Below are 23,712 nucleotides of genomic sequence, written 5' to 3'. Positions count from 1 at the left end.
GAGTTTAAAATGCCTTCAAAGTCACCTCTCAACAAATGAATAATTTGCTTGCTTTAGTAGCCAAATTCCAAAACCAGGGGATGTACAAATTTTTAATGGCTTCGACCAAATCATAAAGAGCCAGAATTTCGATTCTATCCTCTGCTTAAATATTATACAGTTCCTTTCTTCGTAGTCAAAAGGTATTAGATCGACATAATATGATCAACATGTAAGTTCCTTTCTTCTTCCTCAGTTTTGCTACATTACTTCAAACAAATATATATATATAGAGAGAGAGATGACTGGACCCGCCCCGGATTTCCTCGAAAATCGGGATGAATTCCGTCTTAAATCCATCACTCCGATGCCGGGCCCACTTACTAAAAAAAACGAGACTCTCTACCAAATGAAAATCTGTGTATCGACCCAAGAAAACATAATCTGAAAATGTCCACAAATGAATTTTTTTGGCTTCCGGTTGGTAAAAGGGAAACTCAACAAAAGGGACATTTGAGACAAACTGGCTTATTCTATTCTTATATTTAACTCAAGAGGATCGTGATAGAAGTTTACAAAGAATTCCATAACCTTGAATTTCGTAACCTTCTGTACTCAGTATAAGTAAAAGATGTACAATGTGCGATGCCAACCCATATTGTGCAGAGAATGAGGCCAATTACAAATGAAAAAAATTATATCAAAACTTCATCTCGCATACGTCTGAACTCTTGAGGTGCTCCAAAAATATTGCACTTCTGGACCATAATGGCCAAAATCATCAAATTTACTGGTCAAGATTAGATACTCAATTTTGTATATTTTTACCAAAATTCTGTGGTCTAGTGGAAGATTTCTGCATAAAAAATCGAAGTGAGCAGATGGGGCAGAAATTACTTGTTGAACCAGTGAGAAAGAAAACCTGATGACTGCTATCTCCCTTTTTTACCTTTTGGGTACTACTGATGACTAGACTACTATCTTCGTTAAGCAAAAGAAAATTTCATCCCCGGTACAGCGAACTTCCGTTGGTTTCATATAGGCGTATTAGAGCATTTTTCAGATTAAGCTACTTGGCTAGCTTTCTAGCCTTCTCAACTGCTTCAACATAATAATACAATCTCCAAAGTGTTACATTACTCTGCAAGTAAAAGATACAACTTTAAAAACGAGTTGAAATTCTAATTAGTTCACAAACCAGGTAATTTTGCATCTTCTTACCTCTTTTTCAAGATCCACATGAATTTCATCAGAGGAATTTGTACAAGCTGCGTTCCTATTGTTGGAGCATTTCTGCAACACAATCAAGATTTTTTGGTGGTAACTTCTGAATCAATTTTCCAAGCTTGTGTTTCTCAGGAAGGGTCATAGACCTGAAAAGTTCACAGTTACGAGAGAGAGAGAGAGAGAGAGAGAGAGAGAGAGAGAGAGAGAGAGAGAGAGAGCAATGTATGACCTACGCAGGTCAATAGTGCTTTGTTGAGATCTACATCAGAAATTCAATGCTGAATTTTCACTTAGATTTATCAAGAAACATTAGATCCTATGAGGCCCAATGTTTCCAATGGATATGTAGAATTGAAATGCTATTGTAGCTGAGAAATATCAACTATAGAGAGCAAATTATTAACAACTACCTGCACGAAGCCATCACAGTATCAAGAAGTTTTTCAAGCTGCTGTTCCATGTGCCCTAGCTGAAAAACAGACATAAATTCAGTTCAGATATAAATCATCGTAATGTATCAAACATTAGAAAGATAAACTTCATATTCCTGATGAGAGTTATGATATAACCATATATTTGAGAAAAGGGAGTTTGATCAGGCTTTGCAGTACTGGCAAAGAAAAAATTGGAGAGAATTACTGTTGCAGAAAATTCATCAGAATATTTCTTCACTGTCTTCTCAACATGCAAGCTATCCTTCTCTATAAGGAACTGCAAATGATCATCAACCTGAAGAGTAGAATTATGATAAAGCCACCCATAAGTAAGTTGCCAACATCATGCATAAATTGCCACACCCCACACACATACACACAAAAAACCCTTGCCTAGACATCCTACTTTCTCCTTTCTTCAGTTAAACAAGTTTGCAAGTATTACGCAGAGTAAGAAAAAAATAAAGACCCAAAAACAAAAAAATCAGGGCGTGTTTGGAAGGGTGGGCAAGTGCAACCTTTTGGATGTGACACAACCCCACAAATAGAAGGGCAGTAAGGAGAATGTTAGCCACCTTTGGTTCCTCCTGAACAGCTATCATCCTAGCTGTTTCTGTTGTGAGGACATGAGCACAGTTCTAAACAACATTAGAAAAGTTCAACCATAAATTTCTGCATGATATGAACCATTACAAAACCCAGTGACTGCAAAACTTCGGTTATGCAACACAAAAGAAAAGGCAATTGGTATTACAACTGCTTTGTCCTATTGAAAAATGTTATAAGAAAAGAGAGAAGGAAAAATCTTCTGCATTAACTAAAACATAAAAGATCTTACTTCAGAGTAAACGCAACAAAAACATAAAGCTTTAGAAAGAAAAAAAAAATATTTGTGGGAGGTATCACATCACCTAAGAAGTCTATATGTTAACCAATTCTGAGCATCGAAAATATATGCAAATCTGACAAATTAAAGGAAAATGGCCATCTTTATCAAGCATATTCACAAAAATTTCTCTTTTAACTATATATTTTCAATCCATTAAAATAGAAAAAGGACTATCAACAAAACGCGGAAGACCTGAAACTTGATAAGAATGACAATGCAACAAAAGGAAATATAACCTCTTTGCTAGACTCGAGATTGGTAGGAATGGAAAGTGCAGGGAGACTGGTTGAAGAGAACGAAGAAGATCTCTTTGGTCTCTTAGCGTGAGCATTCCTTGCATCAATGTCAGATAATGTACCTTTTGAAGACGATAGACACTTTCTTCTCTTTAGCTGAGATTTTAACCGGCTGATAGCAACAACTGGTTCTAGCATCTGCATTTACGCATATGGTTATTACAAGTACAGATTCAAAATAAGCATATTTTATTACACAGGCTTGATTAAACATAGGCCTCAAATGTGAACCCATATGTGACAACTAGTTGTGTTCAAAAGAAAAAGAATCTTCTATCTCTTATTAAATGCACAAAACACTTAGTACCACTAATGTGAAAGCAACATTTTCATTTACATTACAACTAAAGGACGACTCAATATCATGACATATTTATTGATTGTTTAAAAAGTATCAAAGTACAACCAGATTCATTTCGTATAATTCAAAATCATGAATAACCATTCTTGACTTTGTTTGAAGCACCCATTTAAAAACAAAAGGGGGAGTAGGCATCATCCCTACATACCTCATCAACTTCTGATAAAAGAAAATTCACACCCTGCCTCAGCAATGACTTCAATCTTTTCTTTTTGAAATCTGATAGCCCAGTTCCTATGCTGTTACCAAATAAAGAACCAGAAGTACCATAACTGGGCTCAATAACATCCTTCCCACTAACATCCCCACTTCTTCTTTGAGATAGATCGGAGGATTGGGAAGCAAAAGGTGCAAAATCTTCTTCTTGTGATAACAACTCTGTAATTAAACGTGTATAGTAACCAAAGAAGTCTGGTCCTACTTTATCATGTTCACTCGAACCAACAAGGTCCTTTGTAGCTCTGACATAACCAAAAAAAAATGCAGCTGCACCACAGAAGAAACAACATTTATACAACATATGATACTAAATTTTCCAAATGGAAAATAATTAGAACATTGGTCAGTCAAAGAGCAGCTAATGAAACTTCTTCCTCTCATGGCTAAATGAAGAAAGTATCTGAAACAAAACATGCTAAAATTTCAAAAGACAAATATCATGCCTTAACAGCTATGCCAAATCAACACTTCTACTTGAGCAAATCTTCTTATCTGCCAGGTAACCAACATGTGGCACCTTGCACCTTTCCGGGCATTGACTTTTAGATATAAGGATTCTCAATCGAACACCTCATATCTGTGTGGAAAACCTGATCAATAAATTAATAATAAAAAACACAAACAACACCCATATGTGTCAAATCAATATTTTTTTTATGCATAGGCAAAGAATCAAATTAAGGAAATTCCATCGTCGTACCACGAGTAGCGGATGGAGGCCAAGAGGTGTCGTTACTATATATGAGACACCAGGATGCTCCTTTGCAGCTTCGGCTGTCAGGTATGGAATATCCTGTAAAATAACACACAGCCTAATCCATTTTACCATGTTTATCATGATCATCCATACAGAGTTATCAAAAATTGAAATTCAACTGCGCCCACTATATTCACATAGGTAATAGTATATTATGTTGAGCTACCTGGTTCAAATGTCTTCCAGGTAAGAGGAAAAATGGGCTCACAATTACCCGATTGGCCCCTGATAACACAGGAATTGAATGCAACATGAATTGATGGTTCCGCCAACTCCTAATCATAAAAAAATTCATAGATATATATACAATGAGAATTTCACCAACAAAATAGCATCAAGAAATGAACAAACAATGTTCACCTGAAAATTTAATCAACGAAAAAAAACCCAAAAAGGGTGAGAAATGTGTGCTTTTTAATTACTGTACCATATGAGCAGGCTCCACTATGGGGTACCCAGTTCTGTCTTTCAACATGGACACGAACTCAGCAGCAGCACACGACAGGGCAGGATGCACTCATCAAGTTTCCACAATTCTAATTTCTATTCCTACACAAGAATTGTCTCTATTTGCCTAAACTATATCCAATCCAAGTACTCCCAGAATCCACACAAGTACAAAACAGGAATACCATATAAAAATCAAAATTGGTAAAGGTTCTCTTAACACGCAATCGTATATCTATCTATTGGACATATTATGAAAGTCAGTCTATCTACCTATCTTTTGACACTCATCATTATGAAATTTCAAAGACAACCCAGGAATATAATTACCACAGGAAAAAGGAAGTGGCTGAGGAGGTTACATCCCACAACATATCAAAGTATTTCCGGGCCCTGCACAGCTCACCCAAGGTAAGTAAGTCCTCTGCTCTAGAGTATAATTAATTGATAAGTGCTATGCTCCCTTCAACATTTACATTTAATTAAATGTAACCTTGCAGGTCTCGGCTCTTGTTTCTCATGTCTTTTGTTTGTGATCTCCGGAATTTATTTCAGTGTGAAGAAGCATAAGTTTATTAAGCTAAAATCCAAGTTCTTCCAGAAAAATGGAGGGTTATTGTTAGAGTAGCAAATTGCTTCGCATGGAGAGGAGGCACAACAATTTTCACAGCCGAGGAGCTAGAGATGACGGCTAGATTTGTATTGAAAACAATGAAAACAACTAACCTTTCCATTGCGTCTTGCATTAGTGTAAGGAATGCTGCCTAGGGACAACAATGATTTTCCAAAATCCTACCCTCTTACTGTGATGTCTCAGACTACACGCTACAGCTAATCTCGGGCGAGTAATTCAAGTTTCCTCTCAGAGTTGAAAACCGCAGGCATGAGGAGGGAATTAGATTGATATTATGACATCAAAAGAAAAGAATATAGAGGGGGAAGTATGGGAAATACAAAGGAGCTACAGGAAAACACATAATAACACCCGGATCAAAACTGAATATGTAAAAGGAGACATTTATATATAAACAGGAACAACAAGTAATTATTAAGCCAAGCCAAGTCTCATCACCGAATCCATTCCAAAGGCAATTGGCAATAAAAAAAAAAGAAAAAAGGAAATTGAGAAAAGCTGATAAGTAAATAGATTAACATATAAATAGGATGCCGACAAGTGAAACTACTGGTAAAGGTCCAATTTAGGAGAACATTTTGGAAGAAACATAACCCGGAAAAAGGAGAAGCCAGGAGAAGGGAGGACTAGAGTCTATCAGTTTGGGGCGCCTGCCTTGCCTGCTGCGAGCTCTCTTCCTTGGCGAGTACAGCCACCACTTGATGCAAAATAGCTTCAGTCGGTTGGTGAGAGTTGTGCAGGGCCTTGAAAATAGGTTGCCATTTTTCACCATGCTTTGGTTGTGAAGCAATGCATCTTCTCAAAACATCCTTCTGGTTCTCATCAGTCCCATGCTGAAGTTCAAATTGGAAGTATAAAGCCCAGAAATCCCCAATATCTGGGGCAATTGTGACGGCCCTGTCGAGCCAAGTCCTAGCTCTCTCAACCTTACAGTGATGCCAGAATAACTTGGCCACAGCAGCAATGACATGGGGATCGTAATCACATTTCATGAGGGCATCCATAATCTTGGCCATCCATTGAGAAGGGGGTAGGAGTATCATACTCTCAATATATGCTGCCCACAAGATACCACTATTGGGACACTCGTGCAAAGCCTTCGCCATCAAAATATCAGCTTCCTTGTTATTACCATGCCTCAATTCAGTTCGAGTTGCAGCAAGCCACAGTTGAGGGTTGTGAGGATTTTTGTTCCTGGCTAGTGTGAGGACTGCACGAGCACTAGTCAGCCCATTCAAATTCTGTTCAAGATTAACAAGAGAAAGCCAGAGCTGTATAGAATTAGGGCAGTGCGTCAGGCCCAAGTCATAAGCTTCCTTGGCTTTTCTCCCTTGCATTTGCATTGTCCTCCTCATTCGATTTCGCCGCAGTGGCGAGCTCAACCACCGCCTTCCACAGCAGAACGGAATCAGGAATGTGTTCCAACCCTTGATTGAAAACCCTGCTCTTATTCGAGTTATCATGCTCCAAATTTGCAGCCTCCAACCACAACTTCACCGAATTGGGTATCAACTTCAATCCATGGGCAATCACAGCCTTACCTGCTTCATTGGGATTGGGGCTGCTCCTCGCAGCCGCAATCGCAATCCTACACGCCTCCAACCACACATCCTCGCTATTAGGGCACTCCTCACATCCTTTCTGAATCAATTGCCACGCTGCCTCCATTTCCTCAGCCTGCTCCTCCAACCTCGCAGATGCAATCCAACAAAATGGCCGCTTAGGGTACCTCTCCCTGAAACTCTTCAACAACCGTCTATCCTTCTTTATCGCATCCCTTTTTACCTCCCTTTTTAACTCCTCCATACTTGCTCTTAATAATTCTACGATCGATTACCCTGACCAGAAACGAAATCGAAATATGAATTTCAATGACAAAGCCACCGTCTCTATCCTTATCTCGTTCTCTTCAAAAAACCACCGACAAACCACCGACGACCGAACAAGACAGCAATTCCTTAGGAAACAGGAAAATTGACTTTTGCGTGTATGCTTCCTGTGTGTGTTTTTTCTTCTCGTCTAACATTGTCTATTTATAGGCGGCTCTCAACTAGTTCGTTTTCTTTTCTGAAAAGGAATTCTTTTTTTGTCAGACCAAAAAACAAAAAACAAAAAAAAAGCAATTCTTTTCCTTTCCGACTTCGAACGAACTGTTTTATATATGTGAAGAGAAGATTACTGGAAAAATACGAATATAAAACTAATTTCCTCTTAAAAAAATTAATTAATTAATTATCCCATGCAACGACACCGTTTGCTTTGTAAAACCTAAAATTATAAGGAATTGCATGTAGCATGATGCAAAAACCAAACAGCTGTGTACAATCCTGATACAGATAGTAAAATAAATATGTTAAACATGCACATCTACTAAATATAATTAAGGAAGTATCCGAATGCGTTTTGCGGATAGAACCCCTTTATAAGAATAGTTAAATATCATATCACTGATGATACGTGATCATTCATGTTTTAAGTGAATCGATACTCAATTTTTTTTTAAAAAAATTTATTTAAATATTGGGAATCAATCATTCATGTTTGAAGTGAGCTTTCAATAGCGAATGTAATCCGTAACGTGAATCTTAAAGTTCCTAATCCCTCTGTTATTTTCTTTACACTACTCTCTGTGGATATGACTAGGAGTGGCAATGTCCGATACAACCTGTTACACGACTCGAAACTCGCACGGAAAAAACACGATCCGAACTCGCACGATTAATAATTGGGTAATTTTCGGGTCAATCCGTTATGACCTGTTTATTAAACGGGTTGGTTTCAGGTCAACCCGCCAACCTTTTTAATAACATGTTTAAGACGATCCGAATCCGACTCAACACGTTTATTAAATGGTTCAGGTTCGGGTTGAGCATTCTTGACACATTTATTATTCCGACACGACACGATCCATTGCTAGCCCTAGATATGACAATCGGACTTCCGAACTACACTGCTATACAACACATTCACTTGGGTATGGTACTAACATGAAGCTTATGAGATTCTGATGAGAGAGAATCTGAGGAAAGAATATAATGCTTCCATTGGTGAAATGAGAGGACATTACAGTTCATCAAGCTTAGGTCGCACTTCTTCATGGAATGGACCCTTGAGACCCCAAGATCTATTTGTTGATGAAAATGCATGCATAGGTAGGTCATTAATTTCTCTAACGAAACTCATACATTAATTTCACATTAATTCCTTGATACAAGCCAAACGATATTAGTTTGGTGGTAGGGGAAATTAAACCTAGAATCTCGGAAATCAATTGAGCTACAAGCTTCTTCATAATTTTGCATTAATTAAATCACAATAGAATTATATTTGTGCACGTTGCTGAGAATGCTTGCACCATGCAAGTAGCATCTTCATATTCGATGAGGCTCTCGGATGTGCTAGGGTTAAACTTCAATATGGTGACGATGGACAAAAGATTGAGGTCAATAATGTACGCAAGGAGGTTGTAACCCAAGTAGTTAAGAGCAATTACCCTTGCACATGACATTTGGTGTTCGAAACCCCTCACCCGATATCACTTGTATAAATAAAAACATATATAATGTATTAATTAGTTCATGAATTAGAATGTGGTGTTAAATTGGCGTGGGTATTACAGGTATCAGTTGATTCATGCACTGTGAACTGCATTCATCGGGTGGAGAAAGAAGAACTGTCAGTGCTTGAATTCCTGATTCAGCCTCAGCCAAAGGAAGGGTTCGGGATATTCGGAGGAGGCTGGGAAAGACCTGCAAATGTTTTCATGGCTGCTAAATCATTCAATAAACAAACTCACAATGAAAACCATGGAAGAAATTGTAAGAAGTTTTAACTACTTATTCATTACCTCACCAATATTGTTTGTTGCCATATGTATCATATCAATATTGCATTGCAGCAAGTGCGTCGACTGTTGAAGAAGAAGAAACACCTGCTCAAGCCAAGGCTGGAGCTGACGCAAGTAGGAAAATAAACATGGAAACTGCATCAGGATTATTCTCAAGATTCTGGCAATGGCAAAATAAGCCTTTTTGGGGCAAAAAGGTGGAATAAAAAGTAGAGAAATTATATGCCATAATAATTAAGAATGAAATATAACTGCACATATAAACATATATAGATCATTACTACCAGTCTGTATAAATTAGTTTATATGGTAGACACGAACCGAACATATATGTCTCAAATTCTCATGGGGGGATTTGTATGTAAATCATAGATTTCTATCCACATGCATATTAATTTTACAAGTTCTCCAACTCCAATAACCATTGAATTGATCTCGTAATAAATCTTTTACATTCAGATCTCCTCAGCCACTTTTTTCTTTGCCTCCTCTACTATAATGTCGGATTGTGTTGTGACCTCATCCATCGATACAGCAAAAATACCGCATGCATGTTCATTCATTGAAAGTTTAGGGATTTTGGTTTTGAACGATAAGGCTTCTCAAAAAGTTGCATATACATGTGGCCATCACATGATCAAAAGTGACAGAATCTGTCACGGATGGACCATCTTGGTACAAAATAAAAAGTTTACGGACGTTTGAAATGAAAATTTTAGTTGGTGGACCAAAATGATACCTGAGCGATAGTTGGGGGACCATTTAGGTCGCTGATAATATTATTTTTTTGAATGGGCGATATTTTAGCCCATATCCACTTAATTATCGTCAATATATCGATATTATCGCGATAATGTCGGAGGCGATAATTTCCTACTCGTTCATGCTTTATTTGGGCAATATATCGTGATATTATCGATAATATTGTTAATGTATGAATATTGTTAATGTTCCTAAACTAACATCTATCCTTCTCGTATGACTAGTCATCCTTGCTCTGTAGGATTTCCAGCTGGATAACAAACCTTTTTGTCATATTCTCCTTTCTCTCTCTGACAGTTGTTTGGTATAATTCATATCTGACAGTTGACTAGTCATAAGAGTACCTCGTCACCTAAGTGCCAATTTCAAATATTGCGATTGAAACTGAAAAATAAATGAAATTTGTTGAGAAATGGCGCTTTTGCCAACAAGGGGATTCGAACCACTCTCTTTCCCGCCAAATATACTGGGCCTTATCCAACACGCTGCGAATGAGTTTGTTAATAAAGTTATGACGTATAATATTTATATGGTCTTTAAAATTTCTGCAAGCTAATATTATCTAGGATAAATTTCCATTAAAAAAAAAATCCCTAATGATAAATTTAAGCATATGTTTAATGTTATTTATTATTTTATTATGGAGGTTTTTTTTTTTTGGGTTATATATTATGGAGTTGTATTATTATTCACTATTGAGTTTTAATGTTGTTCATTATATGTGATACTAAGTTTTAACTTTAATAGGAATTCTTCTTATGTGGTACTAAGTTATTCATATATTTTATTTTTATTTTTTTCTCAAGCTTATATATCTTATCATATGCAATATATTGTAGTAAATTATTATAACTAAAATTATGTGTGTTTAATTTTTTTCACTAATTACTACATATTTTCTAAAGACACGGTATTTGTCAGGTCGCTACATAATTAACTTAAATCACTCTAACCCACCATGCCATGCATTTTATTCCAATTTTTTGTGATAAAATAATAGACAATTGACTAAATAAACATCCTCTAAAAATTCAATAAAAATTTCCAAGTTTTTCTCACAATTTTTTATTCAATTTTTATCGATATCGTTATTTCCTCGATATTTCCATCGATACATCCGTCTTTTTGAACCACCGATATTTCCAAAACTCTCGATATTTTAGACCTTGGTGGAGACCTAGATATCCAAATAAACCTTGAAGATAATGTATGCATATTGCAGTTTGGTGTCAATGAGGAATATCAGCGGGTCACTGCATTCTTCAGTTTGCATCTAACTGTTTTTTTAATGTATGATACAGGGTGTATTTTCTGATCTGTACGTCAAAAAGGGAACTGAAATTGGGCATGAGATTGTTTCTGTGCATTTGCTTGAGCCACAGTTCAAGCACATGACTGACAAGATTGTTCTAACTGTAGCAGAAGCCATGTTGTTGCTCGATCCCCCTCCGCCTGTTTTTGTCCTTGTTGGTGCAGCTGTTCCGTGGCAACGAAGCTCAAGGTTTTTCTTCCAATCGTTCTACATGTGCTCTAAAGTAGTAAACTCTTTGTCTATTGAGGTATGTTTAGGGCCGCTTGATGAATACTAATTCTGTTTACAATTTTTCTACTTAGGTTTCTTTCTATTCGAGTTTCACTTAACTAGTTTGGTATTTTATTATATATTTTGAAGAATTAACTTTTTGGTGTTAGTTTCACTGGATACACATGTAGAGTTACGTGTATATGGCTCATATGTAGAGATACATGGAAATTTGCCAGTCATACTACCTTTCTTCATTGGGCCTTTGCAGTTGTAAATTTGCCGTCTCCGCATCATCGATGGTCTGTTTCAAACTCTTCAGTTGCTCGTGTTGACTCTATGATGGGTTTGGCATATGCGTTGAACTTAGGGGTAACTAACACCATAATTGAAGATACAAGGGTTGCTGGCCACATACAAGTGTCGTCACTTAATGTTGTCCTGCCAGATTCTTTATCTTTATACATGACACCTCTATCTACTTCTGGTGATCAGTAGAAGGAATTAAAGCAATTCCATCCATGACACGTTGGAATGGTGTTTCTGGTCGTCGGTACCTCATTCAAATGAAGGTTTTCTCACAAGGACCAGATGCACAAGAAATGTACATTACAGAGGTAAAGCATGCATTCTTCCAGTATCATTGTTCAAACAATGATATATCCAGTTACTTTGCATTTTTTTACTAGTAGGGTTCTTTCTTCTTTTCATTTTCCTTTCCACAATGTGAATTATAATCGTATTATCAAAGATGTTATTGTTTGTCCTATTAATTGCTTCTCTTGTCGAATAATGTTCTTGCATTCTCTGTGTCTCTCTCCATATTTACTTCCTTTTGGCCCGAATTTCTGCAAATGTCCTTTTTTCTCATCTGTCTTGCATTATACTATAGAAATTTCTGTTTTGCTTTATATAGCAGCTTGTTATGTTTTTGGCCACTTTCGTCTCAGAAGTTTCTTCTGTGAATTGCAGAGTGATGACATAAAGTTGTCTGATTACTGGATAATTTTTCCTGTATCAGATGATGTTGCAATCAAACGTCGCTGGCAGAATTCTATATTTCTAAAGGCAACTTCACAGGGACAGGATAAATTGACAGCTTCTTTGACTTACTTTAGTGCCTTAAATGAGATGGAGGTGGAAATGATTTGATCTTTAACTTTTTTCCTAGTTCCCGATTTGTTAATTATGATTCTATTTTTAATTTTATTCTTATTTTGCTTAAGTTGGTTCGTCTCTGCTTGTAGATTCTCAAGGTTGCACAAGAAGTCATGGTTTGTGATCAAGTCAAGTTGAGTTTGGATAAAAGTGACGCATCTCCAACCATTTTCCGTCCCTGGGCCCCTGCTATTTATCAGGAGGTTGGTAGCTTTCTAGATAATTTCTTTAACTTCGACTCTAATGTTGCTTAGGGGATCTGAACACTATCAAATTATACAGGTGGTGCTGAGGCATCCAGTGACTGCAAATGGTTCTCTTCAGACATGGGTATTGTGTCTGTGTCTGCTTCTGGGGTTGTCCAGGCTACGAAGCCTGGTAAAGCATCTTCACTTATTGCAGCATACTCACCGCTTAGCATTCGTCAGGCAGGTGATGCAAACCATTTCGGTGGCTACTTTTTTGATCTGGCTCTAGCAGAAACTGATAAGCAATTGGTAAAGTTGGACAAAATCTACCTTGTCCCTGGGATGCATTTGGATGTTATGCTTCTTGGTGGTGGACCTTGTATATTTCAACATCCTTGTGTGTATTGGTTTATACACATTTTATACATTGATATACTTTAAAATTAAGAACCAAAGATAATTCCAGATTTTTTTATGATCAAGAAGAGCTAGCGTGCAAATTCAAGTGAAGGACTCGTGACGATGAAGGCGGCAAGGCACATATTGTAAACAAAACAAAAGGTTAAACACATAAAATGTGAGTGTGGGTGATTGGTTAGTAGATAATTAACCATTTCTTTTATGATAATCCTACTTTTTTCTTTTCCGCCAGATTGATTCCAAAACAGGTATGATAGATGATGCGGATGCATTAGATAGTCCTGGAAACTATTAATCATGACAGTGTTGCTGCACTATACAATTTACAATATTAATGCATGTAGGGAGAAAATCCCATGACAAGGATAATGGCAGCCAGCTTTGGTTCCACATATGTATCCATTGCTTTTGTGTTGGTGGAAATTACACATCATGTTTGGTTCCCTAGTGATGGAGAGAGAGAGAGAGAGAGAGAGAGAGAGAGAGAGAGACCCACATGTGAGACTAAATGTTAGAATATGAGACAATAGTGGGCCCACATCCTACCGATTTAAGTTTTAAGCTTGTCATAATTTTGGTAATCAACATATTTGCTTCTTCTTTTTTTGGTCAACTTGTTGACGCATAAGTTGAAGTTGTTCTTGAATGACGTGGAGTTCAAAGGCGGAATTAGGAATTTTTTAATGAATGGACTAGCTAAAGTTATTAGCTTAAAACTTAATAATATATTTTTTGGTACTTACAATTTTTATAGTCTTTTTAGAAATAAAAGTAAACATTAAATCATATAAACCAAGCTAGTTCATAACTCCATAAACTAATTTTTAATAAGTTTTAATATAAACCAAATAGGGTTTAACACTATAGTAGATTGAACATCTAAGGCTTTTTATCTAGATTAACCTTAGATTCTTTCATGCATTCATATCATACATGAAAAGTTGTTTTATGTAAAAATATTGACTAAGTGCTAGTTTGGCATTGCTTTTTGGGGTGATAAGTGATTTTTAAAAAATTTTGGGAAACCCAACCCGTTTGGTAAATTATGATAAAATCACTTATTGTTAAAAATTGTTGTGAGATAAAGCTATAAGAGAAAGCAGCTAATGAGGTGCTTTCATTTTCTGATTATCCAGGAATCAATTTCAAAGATGTGCTGGGTTTAATGATTATGCAGCAATCATTTTCTGATTATGCGGGAATCAGTACCAACAACACTTTTAACAAAAAGTTTACTAAACGCCAAACTATTTTATCTCATAGCTGATTTCTCTCACAGTAAATTTGACAGCGATTATTTTCACAGCACAACAATGTCAAACTGGCCATAAGTATGAAAAATGGACTTTCGGAATAATAATTTTCACAAAATAATTTTTGGCGGCTTTTATTCCTCACACATCAAATAAGAAAACTTGATTTTATGGGATTTTAGTATGAAATATATATTGACTTAATGAGCCATCATTTTTAGCATGAATCGTATTTTGCACTAAAATCGATTTTTCATTTTTTTGATTGGGTGAGAATTTGATTTTTTTAGTATTTTTATTTGAATCCAAATTGAGGGTACTTCCTTATTTACATTGTAAATTTAAGTAAATGGAGTAATATAAAAATAAATAAAAGTAAAATGACAAAGACATTTACTTGAATATTGAAAATGGAAATAAGGTAATCTGTACAACGCCACAGATTGGGCTAATATTGAAAATAAGTTAAATATATAGGTTTTATATATTTTTTTTTCTTAAAAAACCACATTGGCCTACAGCCAACTGTAGCCCTTAATGTGGTTCCGCCCTTGGTCGAGTTTTGTCCCATGGTGTGCCATTGCACTTAATACGTGAGCTCTATGATTATGAAACGTTTAGGAACTTTAAGATTCGCGTTGCTGATTACATTCGTTATCCTGCAATATACAAAAAATGCAATGACACCAAAACCCACTAATACGTGAGCTCACTGTTGAGGCCCAAAAAATTCAAGGTTAGGCCCAAATATATTCCCGGCTCAATGTGATACCTTACCAAGAAGAAACCCGATTTGGACACGCAAAAGTTGATGCACTTGCACACATGCCACGCCAAGCAAATAAGCAACACGCCACGCTACAAGCTTAAGTGGGCCCAAGCTAGGCGAATGCCTGGGGCTTGCTGAGCGGGTTATGGTATGGATGGTTACGAGCATTCACGAGGCCCATTGATGGGCCAAGAAGTGGAAGTTTTGGGCTGCTTGGGAGTACCAAAACTCAAGTCCATTTCTTGAGCCCAAACATATGGGTAAGTCTGAGAGAGAAGGAGTGGCCCAATAGCTTAGGAAAATATCCAATGGCTTGTAAACACTTGGAAAAATCCCACATCAGCCAAAATATCCAGTACCTTAATCAAATAAGATGTTTCCAGCAACTTAAGCAAACTTACAGGCCGCTGGAAACAAAATACCAATAGCCCAGCCCAGCATCGTGGAAAATATCTAGCATATCTGTCAAAACCACCAAAACCAAGCAAACCCATGTGTTGATCACCTTTTTGACCAAGCACCCTTACCTATTTTTTCCTCTTCAAGCTTTGGTGAGAAAAAAAGAAACAAAAGTGGGTGGCTCCTCACCCACACGGAGAAGTCCAGCTGCCTGAGGACATTGGAACTCCAAAAAGCTTCATGCTTACATGCTCAGGCTAGGGAAGTTTCACCAAAGAGGATGGAATGGAAGAAAGTGAGGAAAAAGGGAGAGGATGACTTGACAAAACTAAGGTTTTCAGTGCCTATAAAAGGAGCCACTTCTTACCCAGCAAAGACAACTCACCTTGGTTGCTGCAAGCCTCCCAGCAACCATGAACAAACCGATCGAAGGCAAGCATCCCATCTGGAATCGTTCGATTTCAAGCCTTGTTCTTTCATCTTCTTCCTCTCTTTCCCAAAACACACATCCAGAGAGCAAGCATCATCTCTCATCCCTGAAACCCCTGCAATTTCGAGCCTTCCTCCTCCATATCTTCCATTTTCCCTTATGTCATGCAACCTAGGAGCTTGATGAAGCTTTCGTCAGGCTGCTGGAAATATGTTAAAGCCACCTATGCTTTCGTAAAGCCACCATAATCTGTATCTCTGTCTTTGTCTCTGTCTCTCTTTCTCCTCAGCAAATCTTTACGAAATCATTACTTCAAGCCTCTGTTCCTCATAGGAAACCCAAACCTTCTCTCTCTCTCATGCTAAACTCGTGAATGCTCAGGTCCCATGCCACAAGCGTCTCATACTAAGCCAATAATTTATCTGTAAGTGATCGTTAGTTTCATTGGTGAAGAAGACCAGGGTGTTTCCTAAGGCTTAGCTACCCTTTCGAGACACTCTTGGGGCTTGATCTTTGAACTCAGATATAGGGGCAGCTTCACCTGTTTCTCTTTTCGGTAGCCCAAGCCCATTAGTCAGGTTGCTAGAATAAAAAAGACCCATACAACTACTAATCTTGATAATGTTGCTGCAACTTACAAAATATCCAATGATAAGGAGAATAGTGGCCAGCTTTGGTTCGGTATCCATTGCTCTGTGTTTGGGGGAATTACACATCAAGAAGCATAAAAAACTCACAAACTGGAAAATGGCGAAGTTCAAACTTTATCTCATTATCATTTCGCATAAGGATTTGGACCCTTGCCCCATAGTTCACTCATTTCGATGTCCAAATCATAATTTTTCTGAAAACAGTTGTTCATCAGTTTGAGACAACAAATTTGATAATCCAATGTTTTGAGCGCATCCAAAACTTTTTTCTTCTTGGGTCGAAGAACAAAAGGAACCTTAGATTTCTTTGTCACTGCACTAAGGTCGTCAATTTCTGCCAAGATTGCAGTCATATCATTCATTACCTCCAAAATTTCACTCAAGAGCCGGTCCCTATCAAATTCCACCTCAAATCCTTCCGAGAAAATTGGTTCTGGCTCTGGCTCTGGCTCTGGATGGATGCCTTGTTGCTCTGGCTCTGGCTCTGGCTTTCTTGGAAGTAGAAGCAGAAGCAGAAGGGTCTTCGTTGGACTAACGATCGTTGTTGGAAGCTGAGGTGTCTCTGAGCTTACTGTGAATAAGCTTTAGCCCACTAATGATCTTCCGTACGAACCTATTGGAATTATGATTTTTGGAAATCAATTTCTTGACACCGATTCCAAAATTTACCAACTTCGGAAGTAATGCTTCTTCTTCTTGATTGCAAGACAACATATTGAAGATGTCTCCCAGCATGCAACAAAGTCTCAATCCAATTTCTACCGAATCCAATTCTTCATCAGTCTTTTCCGAAAATAACTGTATCGCCATCACTATGGAAAGAGAATGAGAAGGTTTTTGGCAGAGAAAAAAGGGTTATGGAGGTTGTGGAAAGAGAATGACTTGACAGAAAGGAAAAGCTATGGAGGTTATGGAAAGAGAATGAGAAGGTTTTTGGCAGAGAAAAAAGGGTTATGGAGGTTGTGGAAAGAGAATGACTTGACAGAAAGGAAAAGGCTATGGAGGTTATGGAAAGAGAATGAGAAGGTTTTTGACAAGAAGAAGAAGAAGGCTATAAAAACTTTTCTTTTTCTTTTGAGAGGAAGAAGAAGACGAACGAACTTTTTGGGATTTTGTTATGAGTTTGCTATCACTTTTAAAGGACTTTTTTGGGTTTTATAGAGAATGTGAGGGATGGGTTGCTGGGATATTCTTTTTTCTTTTTTTTTCTTGAAGTTTTTTTTATTTTCTTAATAACAGCACTTTATTGTTATTCAGTTTTTAAGTAAACGACATTGTCTGTCTCGTCGTCACTAGAATTTAATTTGAAGTTTTACAAAGCAAACGGTGTCATTCCGCTCAAAGACTCAAAGAGGAGCATGCAAACTCGAGCAAATTAGAACAAAAATATGGTTAGGTTACAAACAACTTCAAAACTTTCAAACCACAGTAGCAGAGTGATAGGGTCTGGCTTTATAGAAAGATGGAAAAGAGCAGAATAGTACATGAAGACGTTAATGAAAGAGTAAGGAAATGAAGGAAAGTTTCAATTGTCATTCAGCGTGTGCCAACAAACAGCTCATTACATCTTTATAGATACAGACAAGGAAACCCTAGATGATTGGGGACAGGTGGCAACAATCCCAAGGTGGATCTGCTACTCATTGTTATTCTCTTAGTGCTAAGGAAAGACAGAGGACACTGATCTCATAACCAAGTGGGCCTTCGAGATACTGGGCTTGCGAGTTTGAGAGGAGAGGCTGTACCAATTCCCCCTCTTAAGAAAGGCCTGACCTCAGGCCTGGAAGTGAGGAAAGAGGGTGATGATATCTGTGGCAACCCCCCAAGTAGCATCTGCAGTAGGAAGACCCTGCCATTTAATAAACCATTTGGTAGCTGTAGTATTTTGGAATTTAAAAATGCTTCTGCCAAGAACAGCTTCAGGAGTCCAGAGAAGAGAACCAAATGGGTTGATGGGTGGTAAGGTGGGAGAAGACACGCAGGTTGTGCCAATGGGTTTATGCAAGAGTGGTACGTGAAAAACAGGGTGGATTTTGGAGCCCGCTGGAAGAAACAAGCCGTAGGCGACGGCACCAATCCAAGCAGCAACCTGAAAAGGCCCATAGTATCGTAGGGACAACTTGTGGATATGGTGGGGGGTAATGGAATGCTGGCGATAGGGGTGCAGTTTAAGATAAACCCAGTCGCCAATCTCAAAAGTGCATTCCGTGCGTTTTCGGTCATGGAATTGCTTCATTCTGTTCTGCACAAGGAGTAGGTTATCGTGGAGAAGACGGAGCGTCGCATCGCAATCGCGAAGGGCGGTCTCAACTGCCTGAACTGCAATAGTGCATGTGAGGTAAGAGTGGATGGATGGTGGGGGAATCCCGTAAAGGGCTTGGAAAGGGGACATACGAATTGCATAGTGAAAACTTGTGTTATACCACCATTTTGCCCAAGGAATGAGGGTGGACCAGGCCTTTGGTTGATCAACAGAAAAGCATCGAAGATAGTGTTCGAGGGTACGATTGAGCACCTATGTTTGGCCATCGGTTTGGGGGTGATAGGCAGTGTTATGGCAAAGCTTGGTTCCTTGGGCTTTGAAGAAGGCAGACCGTAAATTATTGAGGAAGGTCGGATACTATGGTTTTGGACATGCCATGAAGGCGATAGACTTCCTTAATAAAGAGGTCAGCTACTGTGGCAGCAAAGTAAGGGTGGGCAAGGGCAATAAAATGTCCATATTTTGCCAAGCGATCAACCACAACAAGGATGATGTCTTTCCCGCCAGATTTGGGCAATCCCTTTATGAAGCCAAGGGCAATGTCCTGCCAAATGGTGGTAGGAATTGGGAGAGGTTGCAGTAAGCCAAGGGGGTGCTGGGTTGCGTAATTTTGGCATTGACACTCATAGCAGGTGGTGACGAAGGTCTTAACGGCTTTTCGGAGGCCTGGCCAGCGGAAGCTACGAGTGATGCGTTTGTAGGTGGGAAGAAAGCTGGAGTGGCCCCCATCACGGGACCCACGAAACTCGGCAAGAATCCGAGGGCGCCAAGGAGACGTTGGGGGAATGTATAAACCATCTTTGTAGTAAATGGTGTCATTCCGAAGTTGGAATCCTTTTAGAGCTGTCGGAGGAGGCTTTGAGCTGAGAGAGTAGAGTGGTTGACATAGTATTGGCGAGATATGATTGCTGTAGGTAGGGAATGCAATCGAATATCGGAGTGGAAAGACCCATGATAGGTAATAATTCATGTCTTCGGGACAAAGCATCGGGAACAAGGATTAAATGTCCGGCTCGGTAAGCCACTGTATAATTATACCCCAAGAGCTTGACTAACCACTTCTGCTGCTATGAAGTGGAGTTGTGTTGCTCAAGAAATTATTTGATGGCACAGTGATCAGTGACGATTGTAAAGTGTCGGCCCAGCAAGTATGGCAGCCAATGCTGGATAGCAAAAACGATGGCCATCATTTCTTTGTCATATGTGGAAAGGGCAAGATGACGACCTGAGAGTGCCTTACTAACAAACGCAATGGGGTGTTTATGTTGACTGAGAACGGCCCCAATGCCACCACTCGAAGTATCCGTTTCAACCACAAAAAGCTTTGCAAAATCCGAGAGTGCAAGCACCAGAATGGAGGCGAGCACATCCTTAAGGTGATGGAAAGCCAAGGTGGACTCGGGGGACCAAGCAAAATTGCCATGTTTGAGCATATTTGTGAGGGGTTTTGAGAGCAAGCCGAAATTGCAAACAATTTTTTGGTAGTATCCTGCAAGAGCCAAAAATCCACGGAATAGGCCAAGTGATAATGGATTGAATTTTGCTGGAGTCAACAGAGACCCCTTAGGCAGAAATGGTATGACCCAAGTAATCCACTTGTGGTTGGCCAAAAGAACATTTGGACAGTTTTACGTTGAGTTGATTCTCCCTGAGAATGTCAAAAACAGAGGCTAAATGCAAGAGGTGAGTGTCCAATGAAGGACTTTAGACAAGGATATCATAAAAAATAAAAAATAAAAATAAAAAACCAAAACATATTTACGTAAATGAGGGCGAAAAATAGAGTTCATAAGTGATTGAAAGGTGGAAGGTGCGTTCGATAAACCGAACGGCATGACCAAGTATTCATAATGACCATCATGTGTACAGAACGCAGTTTTTTCAATGTCCGGCTCATGCATTCGGATTTGGTGGTAGCCGGAGCGAAGATCCAATTTGAAAAAAAACTGCGGCGCCATGGAGTTCGTTAACCACGAGGATGGGAAAACGATCCCTAACGGTGCAAGCATTGAGGGCACAGTAGTCAATATATAACTGCCATGTCTCATCCTTCTTTTTGACGAGAAGGACAGGGGAGGAGAAGGGGCTACTGCTGTGGCGGATAACGTCGGAGTCCAAGAGCTCATAGACTTGTTTTTCAAGTTCTGATTTTTGGGAGTGTGGGTAACGATAGGGGCGGACATGGACGGGTGTGGTGTTAGGAAGCAAGGGAATATGGTGATCAGTAGAGCAAGAAGGAGCAAGGTCATGGGGTGGGAGGAAGAGGTCCTGATAACAATGGAGAAGATGGAGAATTGAAGGATGCATGGATGGGAAATGATGTTCAGGGCCAGGGGAGGTGAGAGGAATGAGGAAGTTGGAAAAAGGTGGTGTGGAAGTAGGGGAAGGAGGAAAAAAGGAAGTTGAAGGGTGCATGGATGAGAAATGGTGTTCAGGGCCAGGGGAGGTGAGAGGAAGGAGAAAGTTGGAAAGAGGTGGTGTGGAAGTAGGGGAATGAGGAAAAAAGGAAGTTGAAGGGGATGTGAATGGGATAAGGCCCTGTAATTTATGGGTGTGACCATCCACTGTAAAGATCATAGTTTTATGGCGAAAGTGCCAGCCAATGAAACCCAAAGAGTCCAACCACTCAGCACCCAAGACTAAATCACAACCTGGGACTTCAAGGAGCCGAAAGGAACTTGTCAATGTGTAAGCTTGAATTTTCACTTAGACATTGGAGACCATAGTAGTAGAGGTGAGGTGCTGGGCAGAAGTAAAGGTAAATATAGTGGGGGTTGTAGGTGTCACGGGTAAACCCAGTTTGGTGGTGAGGGAGGGGCTAAGGAGATTGACAGGCCCCATGATCGATAAAGACAATGATGGGTATGTTGTTGATGGAGCCACGGAGGCGCATCGGCCGCCCAAGAGTGAGACTGGGGAGAGAGAATAGCTCGATCATATGTAACGATGCGTCAGACTCAGAGTCATCAACATGTGGACAATCATGGAACTATGCTGGGTCGTTCTCAGGAGAATCAATGTCAAGCAAGGCAAGAACAGGCTTCTTACAGCGGTGACCAGGTTGAAACAACTCGTTACAGTGAAAACAGAGCCCTTTGGCCCTCCGGTCTTGGGCCTCGGCTGGGGAGAGGCGACGGAATGGAGCGGTTGGAAAAGACGGGTGAGGTGGATGGGGTGGAGTTGGCGGAGGTGGAAGAGGGGCGGGTGGAATGGGGGTGGGAGAATATTTATGGTAAAAGGGCCGCTGGAAGGTGCTTCAAGACTGATTCTTGGTCTAAAATTTTTTGGAGAGCTTTTAGGCTTGGTGGAGCTAGTCGGGTTAGAGAGCCAGAACATCATGTTTCAAATCATCCCAGAGACCGCTAATGTAGACGTGTTTAAGCTAGTTGTCGGACCAATCAAGGGCATAACATGACAATTTCGTAAACACCGCAATGTAGTCCTCAATGCTACCCAGCTATTGGATATGAGAAAGTTGAGTTTCGATATAGGCTTTGTCCCAGCTGCCAAAACGGTGGAGAAGATGTTCAGCAAAGAGATTCCAGTCATTCTTGGGATACCGTTGTTCTAACCCGCACATCCAAATGGAAACGTCCGATCCAAAATTACAAGATGCTACCGTGACCCGTTGGAAAGCGGGGACCGAATAATAGTCCAGGTAACGCTCAGCCATGGCGAGCCAGCTGTAAGCATCCTGGCCAGTAAAGCGAGGCAGGTCGATTTTGATGGTTTTGATAGAGGAGGGGGAATGGTAGAGCAGAGGATCAAGAGTAGGAAGAAAGGTATGAGTAGTATGAAAAGGAGGAGTAGATGGAAGGTATGGATAGTGCGTTAGAGAAGGTAGGTGGGGAAGGGATGAAGGAGAAGGGGTGGTATAGAGAGGTGGTGTGTGTTGGGTGAAATGATGAATGGGACAGGTGCGAAAAGCAAGCTGACAGACAGAACGGTTGAGAGCCGGGGAGGCTGATGTGAGGAGTGGGGAGGGCGGGTGGGAGAGGCCAAGATAGCTGTATGTGGTTGTGGCTGGGGGAAAGAGAGAACGGAACGAAGAGGAAGGTTGAGGTGTATGGGAAGGAGATGCATAGTGAGGAGGTGGGGCTGCCGAAAGGGAGAATGAAGGAGGAAGGGAGGTTGTAGCAAGTTGGGTGGGTGGAACGGTAGAGGTGTAGGGTTGGATGTTGCGGAGTTCGTCAAGAATAAGGGACTGAAAAGCGGATAATTGGTTGGTGATTTGAGTCTAGAAGGCAGAGTTGAAGGAGGAGAGGGAAGTGAGGGAGGTTTGGATGTCGACCGTCAAGTTGGGATTGGAGGTGGTCATGGCGAACATCAACAAGGGCGGCACTGAGGTCCTTATCAGAGATCAGAGATGTGGGGTTTTGCCCATGGGGGCTCTGATACAAGTTGATAGGGTCTGGCTTTATAGAAAGATGGAAAAGAGCAGAATGGTACATGAAGACGTTAATGAAAGAGTAAGGAAATGAAGGAAAGTTTCAATTGTCATTCAGCCAGTGCTAACAAACGGCTCATTACATCTTTATAGATACAGACAAGGAAACCCTAGATGATTGGGGACAGGTGGTGACAATCCCAAGGTAGATCTGCTACTCATTGTTATTCTCTTAATGCTAGGGAAAGATAGAGCACAATGGTCCCATAACCCAAGTGGGCCTTTGAGATACTGGACTTATGGGTCTGAGAGGAGAGGCTGTACCACAGAGATCAACAGATCAAAAATAGGGTTATCGTACCTCCATTGAAACACCCAGAGCTCTCAAAAAACCCCGAAATTCAAAGAAATTTTGGATGAA

The 23,712-nt window shown here is 39.6% G+C and overlaps 3 protein-coding genes across 13 annotated transcripts; all 3 read right to left on the bottom strand.

The window, feature by feature from the left end:
* Window positions 492-5,507, bottom strand: LOC18782825. 11 transcript variants are annotated; one of them, XR_002270767.1, is made up of 12 exons: window positions 5,336-5,507; window positions 4,940-5,002; window positions 4,590-4,711; window positions 4,329-4,437; window positions 4,106-4,198; window positions 3,335-3,995; window positions 2,766-2,963; window positions 2,159-2,278; window positions 1,846-1,935; window positions 1,617-1,675; window positions 1,201-1,352; window positions 492-1,120 (listed from the first exon to the last, which is right to left on the bottom strand). XR_002270767.1 is itself a non-coding variant. In XM_020560209.1 (10 exons), exons 4-10 carry the CDS (start codon window positions 3,704-3,706, stop codon window positions 1,111-1,113), a joined length of 921 nt encoding a protein of 306 aa, XP_020415798.1. In that variant the 5' UTR covers window positions 3,707-3,995; window positions 4,106-4,198; window positions 4,329-4,437; window positions 4,590-5,507; the 3' UTR covers window positions 492-1,110. The 11 variants fall into 11 exon arrangements, 5 of the variants coding, with proteins under 5 accessions (XP_020415798.1, XP_020415800.1, XP_020415802.1 ...); XR_002270769.1 differs by having other exon boundaries at window positions 492-835; window positions 929-1,120; window positions 4,590-5,507; XR_002270771.1 differs by having other exon boundaries at window positions 2,159-2,253; window positions 2,888-2,963; window positions 4,590-5,507.
* Window positions 5,870-7,049, bottom strand: LOC109948133 (protein STABILIZED1-like). The gene is made up of 2 exons (XM_020560071.1): window positions 6,579-7,049; window positions 5,870-6,484 (listed from the first exon to the last, which is right to left on the bottom strand). The coding sequence occupies exons 1-2, from the start codon at window positions 7,047-7,049 to the stop codon at window positions 5,870-5,872; spliced, it is 1,086 nt and encodes a 361-aa protein (XP_020415660.1).
* Window positions 18,416-19,033, bottom strand: LOC18783079. The gene has a single exon (XM_020560070.1). It carries the CDS (start codon window positions 19,031-19,033, stop codon window positions 18,416-18,418), a length of 618 nt encoding a protein of 205 aa, XP_020415659.1.

Source organism: Prunus persica, chromosome G3 (assembly GCF_000346465.2).
Source record: "Prunus persica cultivar Lovell chromosome G3, Prunus_persica_NCBIv2, whole genome shotgun sequence".
In the NCBI taxonomy this organism is placed as follows: Eukaryota; Viridiplantae; Streptophyta; class Magnoliopsida; order Rosales; family Rosaceae; genus Prunus; species Prunus persica.
This window is presented reverse-complemented; position numbering and strand designations above follow the sequence as displayed.